This window comes from Sorex araneus, chromosome 7 (assembly GCF_027595985.1).
Source record: "Sorex araneus isolate mSorAra2 chromosome 7, mSorAra2.pri, whole genome shotgun sequence".
In the NCBI taxonomy this organism is placed as follows: Eukaryota; Metazoa; Chordata; class Mammalia; order Eulipotyphla; family Soricidae; genus Sorex; species Sorex araneus.
This window is the reverse complement of record NC_073308.1, coordinates 3,697,264-3,723,035: the sequence shown is the minus strand read 5'-3', so window position 1 is coordinate 3,723,035 and position 25,772 is coordinate 3,697,264. Positions and strand designations below refer to the sequence as shown.

Sequence of the window (25,772 nt, the reverse complement as noted above, 5' to 3'; positions counted from 1 at the left end):
TGTGATTGGAGCTACTGGCCCATGTGCCTCCAGCGGGGTACGGTCTTTTCTCTCTCAACTCTTTCTTATTGAACGCAGCGAGGCAACTGCCAGTTTTTAGAGTATGCAGGTACCCACGGGAAGCCCGGGAAAGCCGAGGGGGCAGGATTTCCAGATCTGCCCTGTGCCGATATTTAAGCACAGGGCCATGTAGGTACGTTCCTTTCTGCCACCGCAGGAGCTCGACCCCGGAGGCAACTGAACTACTTTGGACACGAGCAGCGCTCCCAAAATGCCTCCAAATTGTGTGATCGGAGCTACTGGCCCATGCGCCTCCAGCGGGGCATGGTTCTTCTCTCCAGCCTCCTCCATCATGTGAGCACCACAAAAGGGAAGTAAAAGATTGCAGTGATGCAATTACCAAAAGAATTTTCCCTGGACTTCATATAGAAATCCAAAACCTCGAGGCTGCTGTTGCAACCACGTGACCTAATATCTCTTGATTGTCAGCAACGTGAAAAGGTTCCTTTTTAGCAGGTCTTACTGTAGGGGGAAACTCCAATCAATAGTACTGAGTTTGTTGTTGAAGTATTGAAGGTAATCAAAGTAGCAGCTATTTCTTTAGACTGTGAACTAAGCCAAAGCCCCATACCGGCCGAGGTGAGGAAATATCCTTCTTTCTCGATTCTTTTCCCTTTTCTGGGAGAAACGCGGTGTGGTGTCCACCATATTATGAAGTCTATTAAGCAGGCACAAACTTAGAGGCGCGGGAATGGGAGGGGGAAAAAAAAAACAACTATATACTTGGAACAGCGGGATGCTTGGGAAGTCTCAGGCCCATACCAGTGCATGCTCCGCCGAGACTCGACCCGGGTGGCCACACTTTTGTGTGGCTGCGATGCTGCTGATCAACCAGAATCCAGAGCCTAACTAGACTACTTCCGGTTCCAGAAACTTCTTGCAACCATGTCTCTAGACTAAACTAAGCCATAGCCCCACGCCGGCTGAGAACTGGAAATATCCTTTTTTCTCGTCGGGTGGCGTGGTGTCAGCCATAATATGAGGACTATTCATTAAGCAGGCACAAACTTGGTGGCGCAGGAAGGAGGGGGGAAAAATTCTATGTACTTGAAACAATGGGACTTCATATCTCTCTATAGGGAGCCATTTTACAAGCCCGGCTCTTATCCTCTAGTCAAGTGGAGGCTTACTTGGGATTCCTGTAACAAGGTCACCACTGCTGACCTTACCGATCTTATTAGTTCGCCATTCCTCTCTCACTAGCCAACGCCCATGCCTGATCTGCCCAACGCCCATGCCTGATCTGCATTTTACTATTGTTCCTATGGGGGTCCAAGCATGCATACCGCCCCCCCCCCACCAAGAGGTATAAGTATTGTAACTGCTGTGAATACACTCTCTCTCTCTCTCCTCCTCCTCCTTCTGGCTCTGCGTCTGTTCATTCGGTTACGTCCCCTCCTTAGCCCCACGAAGGGTCCTCCCTGCGGGACAGGATGATGCCTGCAGGGGGGACCCCACATCTGTCCAGTCTCAGCAATGGAAAACTAATTATCAAATGCTGCATTGGCAGTAGGGCTGTCTTTCTTGGGTGAAAACTCCAACAATACTGAATGTTGTGTTGAAATATGGAATGTAATCAAGGTAAAGTGAAAATGAAGTGAAATTTATCAACTAAGCAGGCAGAGATGGGGGCGGGGGGCGGGGGGGTGGGAGGTATACTGGGGTCTTTGGTGGTAGAATATGGGCACGGGTGAAGGGATGGGTGTTTGAGTATTGTATAACTGAGACATAAACCTGAGAACTTTGTAACTTTCCACATGGTGATTCAATAAAAAATTTAAGAAAGAAAGAAAGAAAGAAAGAAAGAAAGAAAGAAAGAAAGAAAGAAAGAAAGAAAGAAAGAAAGAAAGAAAGAAAGAAAGAAAGAAAGAAAGAAAGTGTTGGAATATTTTTCCTGAAAAGCTGCCTTCTGGAGATAATTTCAGAGGCAGTTTCCCTTTTTTCACAAGAAGCCTAGCTGGTCTTTGACATGCAGATCTTAGGTGCTAGCCAGGCCTGACGTGACATTGTAGATTCCAGGCTCTGGCCCAGCCTAGTCTTTGGGATGTAAATTTCAGGTGCTGTCCAGTTTGTAATTGACATGTAGATTTCCTGTGGCAGCCTAGCCCAGTCTTTGGGATGTCTTTGGGATGTAAATCGGAGTGCTTTCAGCCCAAGGAAGGCTTCCATTTTGGTTTTGTATCTTCTTTGGGGGGGGGGGCTAGATTAATGGCCTGCATTTACAAGAGAATAATGTTGCCTCAATGTTCTTCCTGTAAGATCTTTTGGTGCCTTTGGTGACTTCAATGTATTGCACCCTTTGGAAGTGCGGGGTTGAGTAAAAGGGGTTCCCAGAGAGGGACAAGGGAGGAGAGACTAGAGAAGGAGGTGGCGGTAGATCCAGAGAGAGGCCGGAGCTGGGAGTGCGGGAGATGGAAGATTAAAGATTGAATAAACGGTAACTAATCAGGAACCAGCATGGTCTTCGTTGTTCCTTCGCCTTTCCTTGACCACTGGCTGTCCCAATCCAGTGTACACACTGTGGTTCCAGGGCACCGAACGTGGGCAGTGAGACAGAGCCGCCCGGAGGGTGCAAGTGCACTCGCTCCACGACGAGCTTTAGTTTTACACAGAAAGAAAGAAAGAAAGAAAGAAAGAAAGAAAGAAAGAAAGAAAGAAAGAAAGAAAGAAAGAAAGAAAGAAAGAAAGAAAGAAAGAAAGAAAGAAAGAAAGAAAGAAAGAAAGAAAGAAAGAAAGAAAGAAAGATCTATTCTCACTTCACTTGCCTCTGGCTGTTCTGCTCACCCTGGTCTTCCTTCTCTCACTGATGTAGTTCTCAGTCTTCCACTGGTCTGTATCCCATTCTGCCTCGGGAACCTTTACTTCCTGCTGCTCACTGAGACGCTTCATCAGGAGGCCGGTTCCGGAGAGGAGCTTGGCACACGCCAGCCTCACCTGGGGCTCAGAGCGGTCCATTTCAGAGTCCGGATCCCGTGAGCAATGAGCTTCCTCACGTCACTGTTGGGGATGAGGGACCACAGCTGCTGGATGAGTTGCATGTCCAGTTGGTCTCCGGGGTGTGGTTTCTGTGAGGCAGAGACGATGTCGGTGGCCACGTTGTGATATTCCCACTGCGTCTCGCTGGACTGCTTGACAGCCGGCACGAGGTTGCCGGGCATCCCGGCGTCCTTCTCATGGGCGGTGCCTTTGCTACCGACGGTTTTCTCTGGCAGCGCGATGCCTCTGGTGTTGGCCCCATTTGCAGCACGCATGCTTTCTGCAGTCTTCTTTCCTGCAGGTGAGTGTGAAGGTTGAAAGGACTGGAGCCAAGGTTCGTCCTGACCTCTCCAAGACAGAGACTCCTCTCTTGGCGGGGACTTGATGAGGTTCTCACCGCAGCGAAAGGAGGCCGCTTGGCGACTCGCACCGGCCTCTCGGGTGCTGATTCCTTCGTCTCTGTACTCACTCTGGCTCTGGGCATTCTGGGCAAAGCCGAGAGTAAGACTTATGAAAACGGTAATTTTTTCCAGTGTGTGACACGGGGCTGGGAAACTTCATGTTCCGAACTCGAGCGTCTGCGTCTTCCAAACCGAGGAGCGTGTTTTTCAAGTCTTTGGGTTTGTTTTTTGCGTTGGCTGGGATTTTTGAAGTGGCAGCAGACGGGCTGGCTGCCCATGGAGAACTGCTCCAGGTGGTGGACACCACCGCCCCGTGCTCCTGGATGGAGGAGGACTCCGCATTGAAGGAGTTTCCCACCCATTTCCTGGGTGTTCCGCCAAGGGAAGCTCTTTTGGTTCTCTTGGGGCCGACTCCTGAGCCTTCTCTTTCAGGCAATGTTCCCTAAGTCTAGCTGCTCATTCATGAGAACGAACAGGCTGTTTCTCTATGCTGAGGCCTCCTCCGGTTCAATGGTCAGCTCGGTGCTGGTATTCTTCTTTCGAGTCTGTAAAACCTTCATGAACTCCCTTTTCGTGGTACTTATGGACTCTTCCTCCTCTATCAAAAAAAGAGCTTGCTTTTGATCAAGAAAGGTAACTGGGGATAATTTTGGGAGCACAGACATAAATTCCAGACAAGTAAATTAGTAATCAGGAAACAAGAGCGATATTGGGGGAGGGGGGCACAGGGAAGCCTTAAGTTTACACCTGTGATTGGCAAGAACAGAAGGAGAAACAAAGTGATCATCACTATTTATTCAGAATAAATAGGGCATGAAGTTTAGTGCATGTATTTAGGATTATCCCACTGGGGGGCAGAGTGACAGAAGAGCAGATAAAGTATTTATCTTGTACGCAGCCAACCTGAGTCTGTTCCCCAGCACCCATACTGTCCCTCTAGCCTTACCAGGACTGATTCCTGAACACAAAGTCAGAAGTAAACTTTGACTACCTCTGAGTATGCCCCCAAACAAGCAAACACTCAAACAATAATAATATGATTATTCCACTGGTCCCCAAGGACCAAGTACCCAGTATTCATGACAAATATTTGCTGTTCAGTTAGACTCTTTACAGATCAACTGACTTCTGTTTTATTTTTTGGCCATTCCCAGCCATGCTTAGGGGTTGTTCTTGGTTCTGCTCTCAGAATTCTTGAATTCAACATGATCTGTTTCCAACTGTATACTGTGAATCTGAAAGTATTTCAGATCATTAAAAACTAACTAACTTTGGGTCTGTGATTCAGCCACAGCACACAGAATTGAAGAACAGATGACTTAAATAACATGCATCTTAGAGATAAATGACCTTCCTTTATGATTAAGGAGGAGTTTTAGATAGATAAAATTGAAGATTAAAACTGAGCAAGTTCCAAATTCTGTTTTAAAGTCTACATTTTTTGTTAAGAAATACCTTTTTTAATGTCTACCTGCTCTCAATGCTTATTGGTTTATATAGAGTTAAACATTGAACTAATTTAATAATTTATTCTTTATGCTGACAGTTTTAACTCTTTTAGTAACACAATTTAACCCTAAAGTCCATGTTAGAATCTATCTTATAACTTATAAGCTAATTGAAGAAATATTAATACCATTAATCACTATTAACATTTGAAAACTTTATATAATGTGTCACAGGGAGAGCAATGAGATTAGTTCCTGGTATTTCAAACAAATCACACGTATTTGGATCTTCTTCAGGTTTATCAGAGAAACCATTTAATAAAGTTTACAGATATAATAATGGAGTTATTAGATAATTCAACACCGAGCTAGAGTAGCTAAGCTCAAGAACTTTGAATGGTTTAATGGACTACAAAAATAATCATTTTTTAGTTAGTTTTCTTATGGCTCACAATTATCACATGTCTAACAAAAGTTTAATAAAGCTATCCTGCTCTTGATCATAACAAGGTGTACTACTCAAATAGGTAAAAAGATACATGATAAAGTTTATACTTGGTGCTCAGAATTCATCCAAATATAAACTACACTTGAAAAATAATTGAGGTTTTTTTTTGGGGGGCTACCTAGCAATGCCTAGGGGTTACTTCTGGTTTTGCACTCTGAAATCACTCATGATAGTGTTTGGGGGGCCATTTGAGATGCTGGGGATTGAATCCGGGTTAGTTACATGCAAGGCAATCACCTTACCCGCTTTACTATCTCCAGCCCAAGAGAAAACATTTTTATAATGGCTAAATTTTTACTTTAATTAAATTTTACATGTGTCTATTACTTATACTTGTTTGCATAATTGTTGATAGCATACTTTTTAAGTAATCTAGAACCACCTTATGAAAGTAGATAAATGCCGGGCTAGAGAGAGAGTACAGAAGGTAGAGCATTCACCTTGCATGTGTCCAACCCAGATTTGATCCCTGGAATCCCACATGTTCCCTGAACACCAGCAGAAGTAATTCCTGAGTGCAGAGCCAGGAGTAATCTCTGAGCATTAATGCGTGTTTCTCCCAAAAGCAAATTAAAAACTAATCAACAAATCTTTTTTTGCTAATTATGGCCACCAGGCTGGAGCGATAAGAACAGCAGGTAGGGCATTTGTCTTCCACCTGGCTGACCCGGGTTCGATTCCTCCATTCCTCTCGGAGAGCCTGACAAGCTACCAAAGTATCCCACCCACATGGCAGAGCCTGGCAAGCTCCCCGTGGCTATTTGGTATGCCTAAAACAATAACAACAAGGCTCACAATGGAGACATTACTGGTGCCCGCTCGAGCAAATCGATGAACAACGGACAACAGTGCTACAGTGCTACAGTGCTGCTCTCAGAAATTATTCTGGGTGGTGCCTGGGGGACCACATGGGAATCTGGAATGAAACTCAGGTTGACTGCATGAAAGGAAGCACCCTGGGGCTGGAGCAATAGCACAGTAGATAGGTTGTTTGCCTTGCATGTAGCCAATCCGGGTTCGATTCCCAGCATCCCATATTGTTCCCTGAACACAGCCAGAGCCAGGAGTAACCCATGTGCATCGCCAAAGTGTGACCCAAAAAAGCATAAAAAGAAAAATGCAAGCACCTTCTCCATTATATCATCTCTCTAGACCCTCAACTATGACTTGTTATACTCCCATACCTTTATCCTGTCCTGCCCACATGAGGAGAGAGGGCTCTTTCTCTTTACCTCTTTCGTGTGCTAATATTCTTATTACCATCACAGCCAACAAAGAAATTCCTCCAGAAATCAGGTCCTTATCTGAATGCACCCTTCCTCCACTATCCACTAATTCCTTTGCTTACTAGCCCTTAGTCTCATATTGTTGAATCTGGGAAGATGTCTAAGGATATGTTAATGGATTTGCCAGAGTATATGTCAATGTGCAATGTTGAGAAAATCTAGAAAATGATTTGTTTTGTTTTGTTTGGGGGTGACACTTGGTAATGCTCAGGGGTTACTCCAGGTTCCGTGCTCAGGAAATCACTTCTGGTGGTGCTTGGGAAACTGTATAGGATGCCGGCAATGGAACCCAGGTCTTCTGTGTGCAAGGCAAGTCCCCTACCCACTGTACTATCTCTCTGGCTCCTGAAATAATATTTGAGCTCCCCAAATTGGGGGAAAACAACTCTTATTAGATGTGTATTTTAACTTCACCTACTTCCTACTATTTTCATCTCTACTTAGGGAACCATACAAAGTTTCTGACTGCGTCAAGGTCAAGTATAACATTGTGCAGTTGGGTTTCTCTTGGGGGGACAGTGGGGCCAAATCCAGAAATGTTCAGGGGTTACTTCTCTCTCTGTGCTAAGGGATCACTGCTGCTAGTAATTAGGATCGTCTGGAATGCTAGGGATCAAATCCAGGTCTGCTGTATGGAAGGCAAGTGTCATAGCTACTAGACTATCTCTCCAACCAGCCTTTACTGAAGAATTCAAAGTGCTTTTGGTGGAGTGAAGTTTAGAGGGGGAGTTAAGGGAAGTGAGGAAGAAGCATGGACTTGCAGAGAATCCAAGACTGTGATCACAAGACCTAGGCATTAGGCACATTTAACACTTTTAGTTTTGCTTTTCCTCACCTAAAAAAATGTTATTAGTATTTTATTCTGAATTTTTATTATTTGGTTTAGTTATTCTCTAAAACATTATTGCAGTTGGAGTAACATGGTTTTAATAGAATCAATGCTATTGGTTTCCACGTACAAAGTAAACTTCACCTGGACCACCGCTGAAGTGCCGAGACACCATGGTCCTTACAGCACCTCCAGTCTGACTCTTCTCCCTCTTCTCCCTGCCACCCCCAACAAATCCCCAGGTTTGATGTTCATCTTATGAAAGGTGATTCGTAAATATTTCTTATGCCCACCTCTGAGAAGAGAGTGGTAGAGTTCAACTCCCTATATTTCTAAGAACTATTTCCCTTGGTAAAAGTCAGAATCTCAGTTACATCATTACCTTAGCAGTCTATGCATGACCTGAGACATCAGAGGAACAGAAGAAAAGGATGGAAGAAGGGAAGGGAGCTAACGATAATGGTCACAAATGAGGGCCACACTCTAGGCAAGGTGCTGGTCCTCCAGATGAGAGCTCAGCCACAGAATGCAGAAGAGAGTCTGAGAAGAGAGTGGTAGATTGCGAAAAGTTTATTTTGAAAATAACACTATCTTTGTGTAAGAAGCAAAGTGATTTGATGTGCCCAATTGCTGATAGCGAATCTGATTCATAATATTCCAGCGTGAAAACACTTTTATGGGTGGGGTGTGTGTGTATGTGTGTGTGTGCTCGCGTGAGTGCGTGGGCACTCGTGAATGTGCCACACTCAGCGGTGCCCAAGGGATACTCCCAGCAGTGCTTGGGAAACTGTTTTGTGGGGGGTTGAACCCCCACCTCCCACATGAAAAGCATGTGGTACAACCTATTGATCTACTTTCCTGGGCCCCTGAAAGCACATTTTGGAAGTTATCAAGCTAAGGTCAGTAAACTTACTATGTGGAAAGATACTGAAGAGCACCTGAGTGCTTTGTAGATGGAAGGGTTAAAATTCAAAGTAGGCCCAAAGGTGAGGATGGTCTAAGAATCCACGAGCCCATCCATCATTAGAAGGATTGAGTGGCAACCTCTGCTTAGAAAACCAGAAATTCTCAGGCTCTAAGCAAAACTTTCATAAGACAGTATGACTTGTACTTGCCTATAAAATTACAAAAACACATGCAATAAAATACCTACACCTGTCCTGTGAAGAAAAGGGAACTTGAGATCTGCATTCTGTGGCTGAGCTCTCATCTGGAGGACCAGTACCTTGCCCAGAGTGTGGCCCTCATTTGTGACCATTATCGTTAGCTCCCTTCCCTTCTTCCATCCTTTTCTTCCAATCCTCTGATGTCTCAGGTCATGCATAGACTGCTAAGGTAATGATGTAACTGAGATTCTGACTTTTACCAAGGGAAATAGTTCTTAGAAATATAGGGAGTTGAACTCTAATAAAAATAATGCAACTGCATAATCAGTTTAAAATGGACCATCAGTGATTAAAATTAAAATGAAACATAAATTAAAAAGCTATTAGCAGGCAATTCAGACTCACCGCAGTGTGTGCTGCTGGTACATTCACAATGTAGTTTGACTACTTTGCAGACAGAGTCTATTTTATTCTTAAATTGGCAGAGGCAGCAGGTGAGATGCCTAGGTAATATCCTAGGAATGGAAACACAGAGAATTAAGTGCAGAGTAAAGGGGTTACTTTAAATAGGTAGAAGAGGCAGCCAAAGCCATTGTGCAGCTATTCAAAATGTTCCTGAGAACCAGGAATGAGGTGCTGCTCGAACTCGGTGGTGGTGGGAACCCAACTGGGAGGTGGTACATGCAAAGCTTGTACCTGAACTCCTCTTCTATCACTTCAGCTCTCAGAAAATTGAGTTTTGTTCTTTAGTCATATCTGGTGGTGCTCAGGGGTTGCTCTCGGCTCTTGGCTCAAGAACGATTCCTTGCAGGCCTCAGAGAACTACAGACAGTGCCAAAGACTGAACAAGGGTTAGCCACATGCAAGGCAAATACGTAATCACTATTCTATCTCTCCAGCTCCCACATAATGATAAAAATTCCAGTTATCACCTGGGGAAATCTGAAATCACTTTTCCAGACTTTGAAAAAACAGGGACTAGAGTAATATTATAGTATCGCAGGTCTGGCATTTGCTTTGAACACGGTCGACCTGGGTTTGATCGCAGCATCCATGAGACACCAAAAATGATTCTTGACTATCTCATTTTAAAAATATTTTTTAGTGCGCTGGTGAAGGGATGGGTGTTTGAGCATTGGATAACTGAGACTTATATCTGAAAGCTTTGTAACTTTCCACATGGTGATTCAATAAAAGAATTTTTTAAAAAATATATTTTTTAAAAATAAAATTACATCTCAATTAAACATAGCTTAAGAAAAACAAACAAGAAGGGGTATGGTGCCACCAGAATGTCAATCTATACCTGTGAGGCGAGTGCAGCAGCAGCCAGATGGAGCCTTCTGGCTTCCTGATAACCCGAAATTGCTGATGTACCTGTGGCCGAACTCCAACAACTTAGGGCAAGTTTACCAAGAAACTAAACAGCCAAAAGTTTGGTATGTTGGAACCACACCCACAAAGCACGTCTTGCTCAGTTATACAAGCTCATTTACTGGCCATATTTCAGAGACCCATAAATCTCAAAAGAGATCAAAAGCTGCAATTAGGGCTGGTCGTGAGGCACCCTACGGCCAAGCGGGCATACTCTGCAGGGCATATGCCAATAGTCATTTCTCTGGAAAAGATGAAAACAAGGGCCACGATCCAGAGACACACAAAATAATCTCTTAACTGAGAAGTTCTCTGCAGAGGTTTCTCCACACCCTAATTGTCTAAACTTTTAGAATTCCAGGAGCACACAGCCGCTCTTGTGGCCGTATGACATCTTATACTATTTATAACAAGCATTACAAAAGAGAGTATGGGGAAGATTGTCTGGTGGGATGAGAAGGTGGATCCTGGGAACACTGGTGGTGGAAGATGTGCACTGGTGGAGGGTTGGGTATCCTATCATTGTATGACTGACACTCAACAAGGAAAGCTTTGTGACTGTATTTCACGGTGATTCAAAAAAATTAAAAAATAAATTAAATTAACATTCTGAATAAAAAATAGTAATGTGGAGTTCATGCCATGTTGTATTAGCTTAATGGCTGAATAAATAGCAGTACTCTTACATTAAAAATGAGAGAGAGAGAAACAAAAATAAAAAGCCTTAAAAAACGAAGTGAAAATAAATGTCAGAAAAATCAACTTACAGTTTTTCCAATTCAAGAGTCATCATGAGGATGTTTTGGACTGGTCCAAGTGACACTTGTGTTGCTCCCATGTCTCTGAGGGAGAAAGCACAAGCATGATGTGAATCCAAATACAGAAGCTCTAGAGTTACATAGATGAGATTAAAGAGGCATAACTTTGATTCTGGCCTTGCTGTAAAGTCAGGTCAATGGTTTACTCTAGACCATAATTCCAGAGAGCTCTTACTGATAAGAGATTTCTTTGTCACCAAATTAATTACAATTTGGTAGACTAAATAAATTTCTTTCCTTCCTTCCTTCCTTCCTTCCTTCCTTCCTTCCTTCCTTCCTTCCTTCCTTCCTTCCTTCCTTCCTTCCTTCCTTCCTTCCTTCCTTCCTTCCTTCCTTCCTTCCTTCCTTCCTTCCTTCCTTCCTTCCTTCCTTCCTTCCTTCCTTCCTTCCTTCCTTCCTTCCTTCCTTCCCTTGTTCCCTCCTTCCCTTGCTCCCTCCCTCCCTTCCTACCTCCCTTCACTTGTCCTTCCTTCTCTTGTCAATTTAGACTTCTCATTCTAAATTGCATCTACTTCTTTTAATGTTTCTTTTTCATGTGAGCTGGGGGTGGCCTTGGATTTTGGCCACATCTGGCAGTACTTGGGAGATATGTTGGGTGCTGTACTTGTGGGTTGCTCTGAGTAGGACTCCAGGGAACACATATGGTGCCAGAGATTGAATCCAGGCCTCTAGCACGCAGTGCATGGGTTCCAACCACTGACCTATCCGGTCCTCTTTTCTTTACTTTCTTTTTTAAAATAATGTTTACATTATTACTTGTTACTTTCTGGAATAAATAATACTTCTACATGCATCTGTATGTTCTTATCTATATGTACTCAACATTGCTCTTTTGCTCTGTTGGCTGTTACCCGTGTACATTCTTTTTTAATCTTTTCCTTTGACAAGAAATCTCATTTCAACAATCCAGTGTTAAAATTGAAATGATAACTTTTAAATTCAATGCAAGACACTTAATCTTTGACAAAAATGGAGAAAAATAAAGACCACAAGTTATACCAAAAATCATATGAGCTACAAACTATTACAATACTTACAGATATTTTAATGCTGGCAATTGAAAAAGATATGAATCTTCCATAGTTGTTCGAGGATTATGACTGAGAATTCTAAAAAAGTACAATAAAATGAAAATTATCTGCATAATCAGTAGCTAGCATTAAAGCTTATATTTATATTACTGGCATGGAACTTGAAGGTGAAAAACTTTATTTTCTGTGATTATCTATAATCACACTTAGAATCCATAAAGCATTCTCCCCCTTTTTTTTGGTTTGTTTTTGGGTCACACCAGTGATCCACAGGGGGTTACTTCTGGCTCATACACTCAGGAATTACTCCTGGTGGTGCTTGGGGGACCATATGGGGTACTGGGAATTGAATCCGGGTCAGCTGTATGCCAGGCAACCACCCTACCTGCTGTGCTATTTCTCCAGCACTAAGCATTCTCCCTTTGGGAAACAGCCACGTCTCAAGATGATAAAGTGAAGGGCAAACGGGGGTGGGGGTGGGGGTGGGCAGAAGGGGGGAAACAAAACAAATGTACAGCAAAAAAAATATGCTAACAAATTTTTCCATGTTGAAAACTCTGTGATAGGGGTCAAATAGTACAGCATAGTACAGCAAGTGAGGCACTTGCCTTGCATGCAGTTGACTTGTATGTTTCATTCCTGGAATCTTATATAGGCCCCAGAACATCCTAGGAGTGATCTCTGAGCACAGAGTCAGGAGCAAGCCCTGAGAACCACTGGTTGTGTCTTCCCATCACCCCATCACCAAATAAGAAAGAAAACCCGAGGAGTGATGATGTCTGCAGGAAGTCCTTGCTCTGCAGCAAATATTATTTCTTTTTCTTTTTAAAAAAGTTTTATAATGTAGAAGTGCCGGAGTCCAGCTCCGGCATGAAGACCACCGACTCAGAGATGAAGCATTGACCAGCAGCTATCGAGGCTGTAGGCAAGGTTTATTCTCAAGCAAGCAGTTTTTATATTCTTAACATACATTTGCCCAGGCACGTAGCCAAGTCAAAAGATGTTCTCATGAGTTATACACCAAACAGACATATTTTGTGTTTGTCTCAGGATACTCTCATTAAAAAATACCAAGTCAGATTATTCCCAAGGTTACTTAGAGCACGAGGAGTATGTACGTGCAGGATGTGTCCTGCTTATCTTGCTGGTAGATTTTACCTTCAAGGCCCCTCTTTCAAGAGGCCCTCTGCACAGGACTCTCCCAAGCCCCCAGTGCAGGTCATACAAAGTTCATTGTCCCACGCTGGTCTCTAGTCTCTAGTCTATGTGCTCTAAGCAATCCCACTACATAGGAGCACGGCTATTTATTCAGCCATTGGTTAAGCTGATTAAATTGGGCATAAACTCCACATTACGTTTAAAAAATTTTTAATTTTATAAGTTAGTTCACAATGTTTGATTACACTCAACATTCAAACACCAATCCCACCACCATTATACCTTCTGTCCACCAAATTTCGGATGTTTCCATCCCAAGCCCCAAGCCCTGTCACAAAACACAACCGAAGTAATATATTTTGTGTTGTTATGAAGAACTGCTGAACATGCTTACAAAAAAGTATTCATATAGGAAACAGCGTGAAGATTGTTCTATTTTGGCAGGAACCATTAAGGCATTCTGGAGGATATCACTAACATGTTGTTGAAGTTTGTGTGGCATGAACTTTGGTGTACATCTCTGAAAATATGTATATATATGCATATATATATATACATTTCCCCCTATTTTTTATTGTCTACTATCTGAACTCCATCAAATGTGGTGTGGTAATTATGGAGAAAGGGTAGGAAGTGTTGTACGATGTGTTGCGAGGCCACTTTTGCCGCTGCACAATCCAGGAATATGTTTGCTCATAGGTGAGGCACAGCCTGAGTGCATGGGGCACGGCCTTGAGTATGGCGGCTGTTGGGTTGTGGAGGTTTTTGGCTGCCAGAGCTGGGTCCCTTGGGGTGGGAAGGGCTCTCACCCACACCCCTCTGGGGTGCACTGTGTGAAACAGCCTGGTGCGGAGTCCATTGGCATGGTTTTGGGGAACTCATGTTATGCTCCCTTTCGGGAGAAGCAGCCATGTCATCTGGACAGTGGCTGATGATGAGATTATCTGGCGCCAGCAGGAGGTGGCTTATGGCATGACCCCTGGGTCACCGGAGACTGGAGAAAGTGAGCAGAAGATCTCCTCTCCTGGTCCCATTGAATCTAGAGTCCAAGGTCACAAAGTTCTGCATTACCTAGGTCATATAGGACTTCACTCATGCGTGAACTCGGCCAGAGCGTGTGGGGAGGAGCCTTGAGTGTGGCATGGGTTCCTGCCTACCTCTGCACTATAGGCCCTTACTGTGTCTTTTGATCTCTTTTGAGATTTATGGGCATCTGAAATAAGGCCAATAAATGAGCTTATAAAGCTGAGCCGGATGTGGTCTGTGGGTGTGACTCCCACATACCTAACTTTTGGCCATTTAAGTTCTTGGTAAACTTTTTAGTTTAATGTAGTCCCATTTGTTGATCTCTGTTTTTACTAGGTTGCTTAGTTCCGTGTCACCTTTGAAGATACCTTTATCTTCAATATCGTGGAGGGTTTCGCCGACCTTGTCTTCAATGTACCTTATGGTTTCTGGTCTAATGTTGAGGTCTTTAATCCATTTTGATCTGACTTTTGTGCATGGTGTCAGGTCAAGGTCTAAACCCATTTTTTTGCATGTGGTTGTCCAGTTGTGCCAGCACCATTTGTTAAAGAGGCTTTCCTTGCTCCACTTCACATTTCTTGCTCCCTTATCAAAGATTAGATGATCATACATTTGGGGTTGCGTGTAAGGGTATTCCACCCTGTTCCATTGGTCTACGGCTCTGCCTTTGTTCCAGTACCATGCTGTTTTAATTGTTACTGCTTTGTAGTAAAGATTGAGGTTGGGGAGGGTGATACCTCCCATCGTCTTTTTCCCAAGAATTGTTTTAGCTATCCTTGGACGTCTGTTGTTCCATATGAATTTTAGGATTGCTTGATCCATTTCTTTGAAGAGTGTCATGGGTATATTTATAGGGATCGCATTGAATCTGTATAATGCTTTAGGGAGTATTGCCATTTTGACAACATTGATTCTCCCTATCCACGAGCAGGGTATATGTTTCCATTTCCTCATGTCCTCTTTGATTTCATGGAGTAGCGTTATGTAGTTTTCTTTGTAAAGGTCTTTTACTTCCTTGGTTAAGCTGATTCCGAGGTACTTGATTTTCTGGGGCACGATTGTGAATGGGATTGCTTTTTTCATGTCCCTTTCCTCTGCCTCATTGTTTGCATATATGAAGGCCATGGATTTTTGGGTATTGATTTTGTAGCCTGCAACTTTACTGTATAAGTCTATTGTTTCTAAGAGTTTCTTAGTAGAGGTTTTAGGCTTCTCTAGATATAGTATCATGTCGTCTGCAAATAGTGAGAGTTTGATTTCTTCCCTTCCTATCTGGATGCCCTTAATCTCTTTTTCTTGGCAGCATCAAGAGTGATAACTAAGTGCAGAGCTGGGAGTAAGCCCTGAATATCGCCAAATATGGCCCAACTCCCAGCCCAAAATAAATACAAATGACCAAAATGCATATGGAAAAAAAGTTCTATATCACTAATCATCAGAGAAATGAAGATCAGAGCAACAGTTGGAGATCATCTCATGCCACAGAGACTGGTACTCATCAAAGAGAACAACAATTAACTAGTGTTTACGAGGATTTGGGGGAATAGGGCTCCTCATTCACTGCTGTGAGAATGCTAACTGACCCAGCCTTTCTGGGAAGACAATATGGACATTCCTCAAAACACTAAGAATTAAACTTCCATATGACTGGCAAAGGAACCCAGGTGTGTGGGACCCGGGGCCTAGATCTCCAAGGCTGCTCAGATTGGGACTGGGCCTCTTCTACCCAGATTCTCCATTTTCCCATAGCTAGGCAGTCACACCCAGAAACCTCCCACCCCAGCTCCCACAGACACACACATACCATGTAATCCCTTCAACAGCCAACATCCAGAGAATATAAAACCAAGCTCCCAGAAGCGTGCGGATGCAATCACACAACATCTGATACCCTAGTTATCCCTCTTGGAAAACCTGGCAAGTTACCGAGAGTTTACTGCCCACACGGGAAAGCTTGGCAAGCTCCCCATGACGTATTCACATGCCAAATAGAATAAGAATGATGGGTCTCATTCTCCTGACCCTGACTAGCCTCTAATGAGGCACCGTTGGGAAGGACAAGTAAAGAGAGGCTGCTAAAATCTCAGGACTAGGATGAAGGAGCCATTACTGGGCCCGCTCAAGCAATCGTTGATCAACGGGATGACAGTAATACATACCTTGCAGAAAGCCCAGCAAGCTACTGAGAGTATCCCGCCCATTCGGGCAGAACCTCGTAAGCTACACGTGGCGTATTCAATATGCCCAAAACAGTAAAGCTAGGTCTCATTCCCCTGACCCTGAAAGAGCCTCCAATCATTGGGAAAGACGAGTAAGAAGAGACTGCTAAAATCTCAGGGCTGAGAGAAATAGAGACGTTACTGGTGCCCGCTCGACTAAATCGACGAACAACGGGATGACAGTGATACAGTGATGACCCAGAAATTCCACTCTTGTGAATATATCCTAAGGGCCCAAAAGCACAATGCATAAAAGACGTCTGCACTCCTAGGTTCATTGCAGCACTATATACAACCGCCAAAATATGACAACAGTCCAAATACCCACGAATAGATGACTGGATAAAGAAGCTATGGTATAGATTCACAATAGAATATTGCCCAGCCATATAGGAGATACAGTCATGCAATTTGCTGCAATGTGGATGGATCTGAAGAGCATCGTGTTGAGTGAAATCAGTCAGAGGGAGAGGAAAGGACTCAGAACCATCTATCTCAAACTTTGTAGGGGAACCTCAAATGTCCAATGGCAATGGAAACAATGAGCTGAACTGGTCTTCAGTAGGAACTTGCCACTGGGGCAGAGGTGGGAGAAAAGTTTGTGAGGGGAACAGTAGGACAATGAGATGGCTGGATAAAGTGCCTTCTACAGGGGCAGAGGGGGTAAGGGGGAGCAGGGGAGACGGGTGGAGAGTAGTGGACACTAGTGAAGCGATTGGTGTTAGAACAATGTATGCCTGCATCTCAATCATAAATATCTTTGTAACTTTGTAATTCACAGGGATTCAAAACAGAATTTTTTAAAGGATAAAGGGACTGGAGAGAGCATACATGGGTTAAGGTGCTTGTCTTGCATCCACTGACCCAGGGTTGAATCCCCCACACCCAGATGGTTCCCACCAATAGTCATTCCTGAGTACAGAGAGCCAGGAATGGCCCTGGGAGCTGCTGGCTGTGGTCCCCAAACGAACAAAACCCAAAAACCACCCGTAAATTTAAAAATACCTGGGAGACATTCATGATTACGATCATGATATCCCATTAATCACCGATTTCTCAAGCGGGCTCAGTAACATCTCATTTTGACCTTTCCCTGAGATCTTAGAAATCCATCTGGACTCGGCCCTCCTAATGTTGTTGCTCTGGGGGCTCTTCAGGGTCAGGGGAATGAGATCCAGCTTGTTACTGGATTTTGCATATGAATTGCATATGAATACACCATGGGAAGCTTGCAAGGCTGTCCCATGTGGGCAGGAAACTCTCAGAGCATTGCCAGTTTCTCCCAGAGGGAGAAGTAGGCCAAAGATATCCCGGGGCCTCAAAGCATGTTGCTGGGTGTGGTCCCCAAGTGAACAAAACCCAAAAACCAAACATAAATTTAAAAATACCTGGGAGAGGCGCCTTTCGCCCAGAGATGAACCAAGAGCCGCGGCACGAGAAGCAGAGCCTCCCGCCTACTGACTGTGATCCTGAGGTCTCCTAACCCATTTTGGCACCAGAGCAGATTCTTGCAGCCATGCATTTTGACTGTGAACTGAACTACAACCTCGTGCAGCCCGGGGAGGGATTTTTTTCCCTCTCCACCCCATTTTTCTGAGCGAAAATGGCGGCAGCGGCAGCAGCCACGCGGTGAGAGCCACCCTCTAAGACCCCTCCACCAGGAGGTAGGACTTTCTTTAGTGACGTAGCCTGTAGGTGATCCTGGGAGGGGAGGTGTTCCCGGCGCGCCTTTCGCCCAGAGATGAACCAAGAGCCGCGGCACGAGAAGCAGAGCCTCCCGCCTACTGACTGTGATCCTGAGGTCTCCTTAGGGGAGAGACTCTCCAAACACTAATAGTGAGTTTTTGTTGAAATATTGTATGCAATCAAAGTGAAAATAAAGTGAAATTTATTAGTTACACAGGCGGGGGGGGGGCTTAGGGTGGGGGGGCTAGGGGCGTGGGGGGGTTTGGGGTGTGAGGGGGCGGGGTGGAGCTATACTGGGATTCTTGGTGGTGGAATATGAGCACTGGTGAAGGGATGGGTATTCGAGAATTGTATAACTGATATTTAAACCTGAAAACTTTGTAACTTTGTAACTTTCCACAATAAAAAATTTAAAAAAAAATACCTGGGAGACATTAAAGATGGAAATAAACAGAAAGCCGCGTCCTGGCCAGAACCCTATTGGTGATAGTATTCATCAAACTGAGCTATGCTTTTAGTATCATCTCTGTACAAATCCCAGCTTTATTTATTTATTTATTTATGGAGGTCAGGGATACATCTAGCAGGATTCCGGGCTTATTCCAGGCTCTGTGTTCAAGGGTCTCTTCTGGAGGTGCTAAAGGACCATCTGTGGTACCGGGGATAAAAACAGATTGTCCACAGCAAGGCAAGTGCCCTACCCGCTGTACTATCGCTCAGCTCCCAAAGTGGATTTTAAAATGATTATAATAAGCCTGAGAAGATAGTTAATGTCTTCCCATTAGCAGAACAGAAATCCAAGTCACATCAGATACTACTTCATACTCAGTAAGATGGCTAAAAGCAGACAAAAGTGCAACCAGGGTGATGGAGAAATTGAAATCCTTATGCACTGCTGGTGAAAATATAAAAAGAGGCACTGCAGAAAAGCTTGATGCTCCCTAAAAAAAGTTAGCCATAGTTACCAAAGACTCAGCAATGTAATACCTGGATATGTGCCCAAGAAAAATGGAAATGTGTCTATACAAAAATGAGTATTCATAGTCGAAAAATGGAAGGGGCACCTGAGCACATGCTTTGCATATCAGTACTTTCTCTGGCTGACTTCTGCATTTCAAAATGTATGCGCACGCCTAGCTCATTCATTGCCTCTTTTATATTCATGACCTTATCTTTATGCTTTATGGAGTAAACTGTGGCAAAAGGACTAAGAAGTATGGCTCAGAGGTAAAACACTTGTCTTGCAGGAATAAAATCTGAGGTTCTATCCCCAGCCCGGCAAATAAAGGAGCAACAGTTTTTATCAATCTCAGAGAGCATGACTGAGTTGGGGAGTTCGCTCAAAGTGGCAGAGCAGATGCCTGGCATTTGCGAGGGGTTGAGTTTGACTCCTGGTATAATCAGATCCGTGAGCACCACCATAATTGGTTCCTAGGTCCTTTGGACATTATTGGAGAATCCTATTTAAAAATCAACAAAAAGAGGGTTCAAACAAACCAAAAAGGGCTGGGGTAAATGCCTTGCCCAAGGGGGTGGGGTGGGCAGGTTCATGGCACTACCTGGCCCCCTTCAAGCACCCCCTCAGGGACCAGCACCCCATGAGCACTGCAGGGTATAGTCCAAAAACAGTAAAAAAGACTGATCTCTTTCAGTAACCAAAAACCTTTCTTTTGGTTACTGGGCCACACCCAGCTGTGCTCAGGGCTGACTCCTGGCCGTGCACTAAAGGATCAACCCCGGTGGTGCTCTGGGGAGCACATTCAGTTTTGGGGATTACACATGGGTCAGTGACATGCAAGGCAAGTGCTCTCCCAACTGTACCATCTCTCCGACTCCAGCCAATATTACTTTAAATGACTTTTTAAAATAGATCTTATCTGGGGACACTGCCCTCTGTTGCTAGAAACCACAGACCCTGTCGTGGCTTCCTGCCTAGGTCACTGTGGCTGAGCAGATGGCTCTCTGCCAGTGGGCATGGGTGGAGTTCAGTCTCAGGAAAAGCAAGACCCCAAGAAGCATATAAATCCACCTCAAAATTCAGGCAACAAAGGTCTTTGCTGATCTTTGATATAAAAGAGAAAGGGTGCGCAAGAACCATGCCGAGAAGTGGTGCCTCTGACAAGCACAGGTGTGAGCATGGCTCATAGAAGGTGCTCTAATACACGAGGATTAGAAGAGCGACACCTGTTGGTCGTGTGTGTGTGTGTGTGTGTGAGCCTCCCGCCCTCCCCCCCCACCCCAAAGCATGGAGGCCTTTAGCAAACATCAGCCCAGGGGGCAAGTGCCTGGCCCTGATGTAGGATTTCCAGTGAGCACCGCAACTGAATTTGAGCATCACAGCCAGGGGTGTGTATGACCCTCAGACATCTCTCAACAATAAAGATGAGGAGTGAAGGTAGAACCTGTTTGGGGGTGTGGGGGCAGCAGGGAGCCTAAAGGGAGCAGCTGGACCACATCTGGGTGGTGCTCAGATGTGACCCCTACAGTGCTCCAGCAGCACTGTAAGTTGAAACAGAAGATATCTCCTTATGAAGATGGGAAGGAAAAGACGCACTTGGGAGAACAGACGCTTTCAGTTGCTGAATGTGATCAACTCCTCAACTTTCCAACTATAACAAAGAATCCAGTCACCCCTAAACCATTCCAAGGTCCTGAGTGGTCTTCATCTTTAAGGTAGAAGCTTTTGAACGATGAGAAGCTGCTGCCAGGATTTCAGTACATACCCCAAAGTGATAACAATGCCTTAGAGTAAGCTCTCGTGTGGACACTCATCTAAAGACAGGCCATTATGCTATGTGGCTGGGAGAGCGTGAGGGCCTCGCGGTGACCCCAGCTCCGTCTGCCTTCACAGTGCAGCTCCCCACCTCACTGACAATCTCCACAGTGGGGTCAAGCGGTCAGTAGGAACAAGGTTTGGGTTTCCTTTGTTCCCTCTTAGTACTTATGTCTTGGCAAAATACTGATGTTCCACAAACATGCCAGAGTGTCCACTGCTCTGTCTGAGTAAGGCATCGCCTTTCTACTTTGTCAAGTCTGCAGTTGCTACAATCATGGAACTTGTACCGATGAAATGACTAAAAGAATTTTTTAAACAAGTCATCACTCTAGACCTGTGTAGATGAAGAAACACTTGAAAGTCAGAAGGAAAAAAATAATTCTTGGGGCTGGAGCAATCGTACAGCAGGAACAGCAGGTAGGGCATTTGCCTTGCACACAGCTGACCTGGGTTTAATTCCTGGCATCACATATGGTTCCCCAGACACCGCCAGGAGTAATTCCTGAGAAGAGAGCCAGGAACAACCCCTGCCTGAGCATGGCGGTGTGGCCCCAAAACAAAAACAAAAGAAAAAAAAGAGATACTGAACATTTAGGATTAGCAAACACTGTAGGATTTCCATAACATACTTCATTCCTGATTTCATCTGTAAGAGATGTGATTATCACCCTTTCAAAAACAATGGCATCTTATTAATATTTTGACAATTTATGGAGAATTTATTAATTTACAGTTGCAAATTATTATGGCATATTGTAGGCGACCTGATTTTTATTTAACTGATATGTTCACCACTCAATGTCTATTAATATTATAGATGCTTCATTCAAGAAACTGAGAGATAATTACCCGGAACCCAGGAAGAATTAAGGTTTTGTGGGCCCTGAAATTCATCTAGTTTATTAAAATCCTGTTTAACAAATTAATGAAATGCAAAATTATGAATATAAAAATTGCTGGGATCTTCCCGAGATCTTGCAAGTAAGGTTTGGAGTTCAGCTTCCTTTAATTCCTTATCAATTCACCTCAGATGGGTCTTTTTGTTTTGTTGGTGCTTAGGTTTGGGTTACACCTGGCATGCCTCAGCCCACTGAGCTCTCTGTCTGGCTCTCACCTTGACCTTTCCTCAGCTATATTTAATGCAGGGAGTAAATTATGATCAACCCAGCCTCTAATCAACCCAGTCATTTGTCAGATAGGTAATAAAATGACCTATCTTTGTTGCATACGTTTAAGTGGTTTGGAACTTTGCACATGAACAGGAACCAAAGTTGGGACTAAATTGGGAATTTAAAACCTCATTCACAATTCAGCGCATACCAGTGACAATGCTAACAGGTGCCTTTCTGTTAGTGCTCGCGCCAATAATCAATAATAGTGAAAGCAAAGCCTGCCACGCCCCATGCAGATCTCCTGGCCTCCTTAGTTTCCTCATTTGAAAAAAAGGGATTGGATCTCAGGACATACTTGTTAGAGTTCACACTGGCCTTATACCAGTGAGTTAATAATAACTGTGTGATGTTTTTATGCACAGTTTCAATATATATTTATCTGCTTTTTTCACTTTCATCTTTTGTAAAAAGTCATTCCATGCCAGGACTGAAACGTTCCAAACCTCAGTTCGGTGATTAACTCGAAACCAAGATTCCTATCAAAGAAAAAAAGAAAAAATAAAAGCAGCAGCAGTAGAAAAAAGAAGAAAGAAGAAAAAGGAAGGAGAAAAAGAAGAAAGAAGAAGAATGAAGAAGGAAGAAAGAAGACAGAAGAAGGAAGAAGAAAAAGGAGGAATAAGAAGAAGGAAGAGGAAGTAGGAAGAAGGAAAAAGGAAGAAGAAAGAGAGGAGGAGGGGGAGGAAGAAGATAAAGACAAAAACAAAAAAGAAGAGGAAGAAGGAAAAGGAAGAAGGAAGAGGAAGAAGGAAGAGGAAGAAGAAAGAGAGGAGGAGGAAGAAGAAGAAGAAGATAAAGAAGGAGGAGGAGGAGGAGTAAGGGAAAAAAGGAAGAGGAAGCAGGAAGAAGAGGAAGAGGAAGAGGAGGAAGAAGAGGAGGAAGAAGACGAAGAAGAGGAAGAAGAGGAAAAGGAGGAAGGAGACGAGGAAGAGTAAGGAGACGAGGAAGAGGAAGCGGATGGAGATGAGGAAGAGGAAGAGGCAGAGGAGGAAGAGGTAGAAGAGGAATAGGAAGAGGAGGAAGAAGAGGAAGAGGAAGAAGATGAAGAGGAGGAAGAGGAAGAGGAGGAAGAGGAGGAAGAGGAAGAGGAGGAAGAAGAGGAAGAGGAAGAAGAGGAAGAGGAAGAAGAAGAGGAAGAGGAGAAAGAGGAGAAAGAAGAGGAAAAGGAAGAGGAAAAGGAGGAAGAGGAGGAAGAGGAAGAGGAGGAAGAAGAGGAAGAGGAGGAAGAGGAGAAAGAAGAGGAAAAGAAAGAGGAGGAAGAGGAAGAGGAGGAAGAGGAGGAAGAGGAGGAAGAGGAAGAGGAGGAAGAAGCAGTTGAAGAGGAAGAAGAGAAAGAAGAAAAAGAAGAAATATTTTTTCTTTTGGGGTCACACCAGGCGTTACTTTCAATTCACATAAACACAGCATTTCATGCACTAAACATCACTGTGGAAGACCTAAGCTTAAGGTTTATTATTTGATGTTTATGATGCTGTGGGGGCATTAGACACAAAATAGCAAATGCTTAACATATACTTAATTTCTCTAAAACAGGGATTCATGACTTCAGCACTACTGCCACATGGGGGCTGGCTAGTTATGGGGGGGCTGTCCATTGCATTGTAGCTATTCAGCAGTGTATCTGGAGGCCTCTGCTCACTAGGTACCAACAGTATCATTATAGATCTGACCATTAAAACAATAAAAAAACCCTCAAGGCACTATCAAGGGTCATGTGGGTACAAAATCATCCTGGTTGAGGGCCACGGTTCTGTTGTTCACATTGCTCTGACTAGTAATTCTCATAGTAATCCTTACTTACAGGCAAAATGGATTTGCTGTACAGTTTTCGTAGCTATTTATAATGTTCTAATAATATTAAATAAATAACAGAAGCTGACATTTAAGTGTTCTAAAAATTCCAAAAATAATGAAGCATATTTTTAACTTACACATACTGCAGATATAGCAGTGCTTCAAATATATGCCTTTAATAAACTGTATTTTATTGCAGGATAAATCTCTAGAAAAAGGAAAAGGAAAATATTGCTCCAATTAACTACCAAATATCAAATTTTAGGAATAACCAGTAAAGCCAAAATAGTATTGAATGAGTAGATTTGAATGTTCCAGAACTCCTAACCTTGCTTTCATTTCTCTCAACCACAAATCTTCATGAATAAAGTATATGACTACTTGGTTCTAATATTGGACTTAAACTTTTCTCAGAGCAGAGAATTGATTCGGTGATTTTTATGTTCTCAATGATAGATGGAGTTCAATTTTTTTATCTTCATGTAAAATTACTAAATTTAATATAATTATTTCAAAAATTCATATAAACAATCTCATGTTTATATACCTTACTATTTAACTGTTTTCTAGGCTAAAAAGTTGACCCATTTTCAGATAATATGAGATGAAGTTACTCTTTCAGACAGAATTTTGAACTAATTTAGAAATAAACTTTTCTATCATAATAGAAATTCAAATTTTATTTTACTTTTTGAATTTTTAGTTTTGAATATTTTCTGAATATCTTGAATTAAATAAAATATATTAAAATTTATAATAAACAATAGATAAAAGGTAATAAATAAAATATATAAATAGATATATAATATATTAAAATTAAAATATAAAACAAAATCATATCATTTATATAAAATAAAAGAAAATTATTATTTTATTTTCTAAATTTTTATTTTCTGAATATTTCATGAATTTCACTGCTTTCTTTATACAGTGGTGGAACAAACAAAATCAGAGTGCTCAATTTTTATTTGATTACAGTTGACTGTTTTATATCTATGAATTCTACTTAAGTTCTTTCACATATGACTAAGATGGGTATAACTATCTTCAAACTCATTCCTCTTCTTCCTCTTGCCTCCCTTCTTGCCTTTCTTCCCTTCCTTAGCAGTGCTGAGGGCTCACTCCTGACTGCACACACATCACTCTGGGGGGCTCAGGGGACCCTGCATGGTGCTGGGGATCAAACCTGGGTCACCCATGTGCAGAAGCAAGCCCCTTACCCCTGTCCTATCACTCCAGTCCCAGGCTTTCCTTTTCTGACCCACAATGCACACCGTCATGTATTAACTTTCCAAATAGTTCTCAAACACCAGTCTCACTTGGGAGCTGATTGAAGATGCCTGTTCTCCAATCAACCTACTCCAAATCAGCTGGAGCGGGAACTGTGGTGGGGGGTTAACAGGCCCTCCAAGTGATCTACTGCAGGCCTGAGTGACCCAGCGCAGGTGGGCACGAGGGAGCTCTGCATGCTAGCCCTGGCTTACAACTCCTGGGTCTAGGTGTCTACCCTCTTTTTTGGTATTCTGAGAGCATTGTGGTGTTTTTCCTGTGTTCTACCTTTCTCCTACTCTCTTTTTACAAGATTCTGTCAAGATGTCTGTGTGACAATAGCCCAACAATTCCTACAACAGAACTCTCCTCGTGATAATCTCACATGTTCTTAATAGTACTGCTATAGAATCACTCTGTTTAACCCAAGTATTTCATATTTAAATTTTCATTTAAGTTATATATAATTCAGAAATATGTTGACATAGGGTTTAAGAATGTATTGTAAATCACAATGATGAAACTACACATATGTTTTAAAATTCTGGGTTAATGGGATTCAAGTTAAGTTCTTTATTTTTTTTCTATAATTCAGGTTTATTTTCATTTTTAAAATAATTTTTTTATTAAACTGGCTTTAAAAAGTTTTCAATAAAGGCCAGAAATTTAAAAATAATAATATTCTAGGTTTTGCAGAGCATATTTTTATGATTTTTTTTCTTTTACAGAAAAACACAAACATCGACTTTATATACACAAACATAGTTTGAGCTTCCTCTTCAAGCTGTGCTCTCCCGTGTGTCTCGCTTGCTAGCAACTATGTTCCTTGGCTTATTCA

At 43.0% G+C, this 25,772-nt stretch overlaps 2 protein-coding genes across 5 annotated transcripts in view; both read right to left on the bottom strand.

Moving 5' to 3' along the window:
• LOC129406488 (leucine-rich repeat-containing protein 37A3-like) overlaps nt 1-25,772 on the bottom strand; it is a 131,490-nt gene that overhangs the window by 72,155 nt on the left and 33,563 nt on the right. For 2 of the 4 annotated variants that reach the window (XM_055144447.1, XM_055144448.1), the window contains 3 exons: nt 11,844-11,915; nt 10,756-10,830; nt 9,020-9,129 (listed from right to left, as the gene is read on the bottom strand). In XM_055144447.1, the coding sequence (XP_055000422.1) occupies nt 9,020-9,129; nt 10,756-10,830; nt 11,844-11,887 (229 nt within the window). In that variant the 5' untranslated portion in view covers nt 11,888-11,915. Of the gene's footprint in view, nt 1-9,019; nt 9,130-10,755; nt 10,831-11,843; nt 11,916-25,772 lie in introns of those variants that run through there. The other 2 variants (XM_055144449.1, XM_055144452.1) reach the window with 2 other exon arrangements.
• Nucleotides 2,683-3,730, bottom strand: LOC129406489 (leucine-rich repeat-containing protein 37A2-like). Its single transcript, XM_055144454.1, has one exon. The coding sequence runs from the start codon at nt 3,309-3,311 to the stop codon at nt 2,991-2,993; it is 321 nt and encodes a 106-aa protein (XP_055000429.1). The 5' UTR covers nt 3,312-3,730; the 3' UTR covers nt 2,683-2,990.

Bases quoted from the DNA above. Each gene is read 5' to 3' on its own strand.
- LOC129406489 (XM_055144454.1), bottom strand. From the start codon at position 3,311: ATGCGTGCTGCAAATGGGGCCAACACCAGAGGCATCGCGCTGCCAGAG.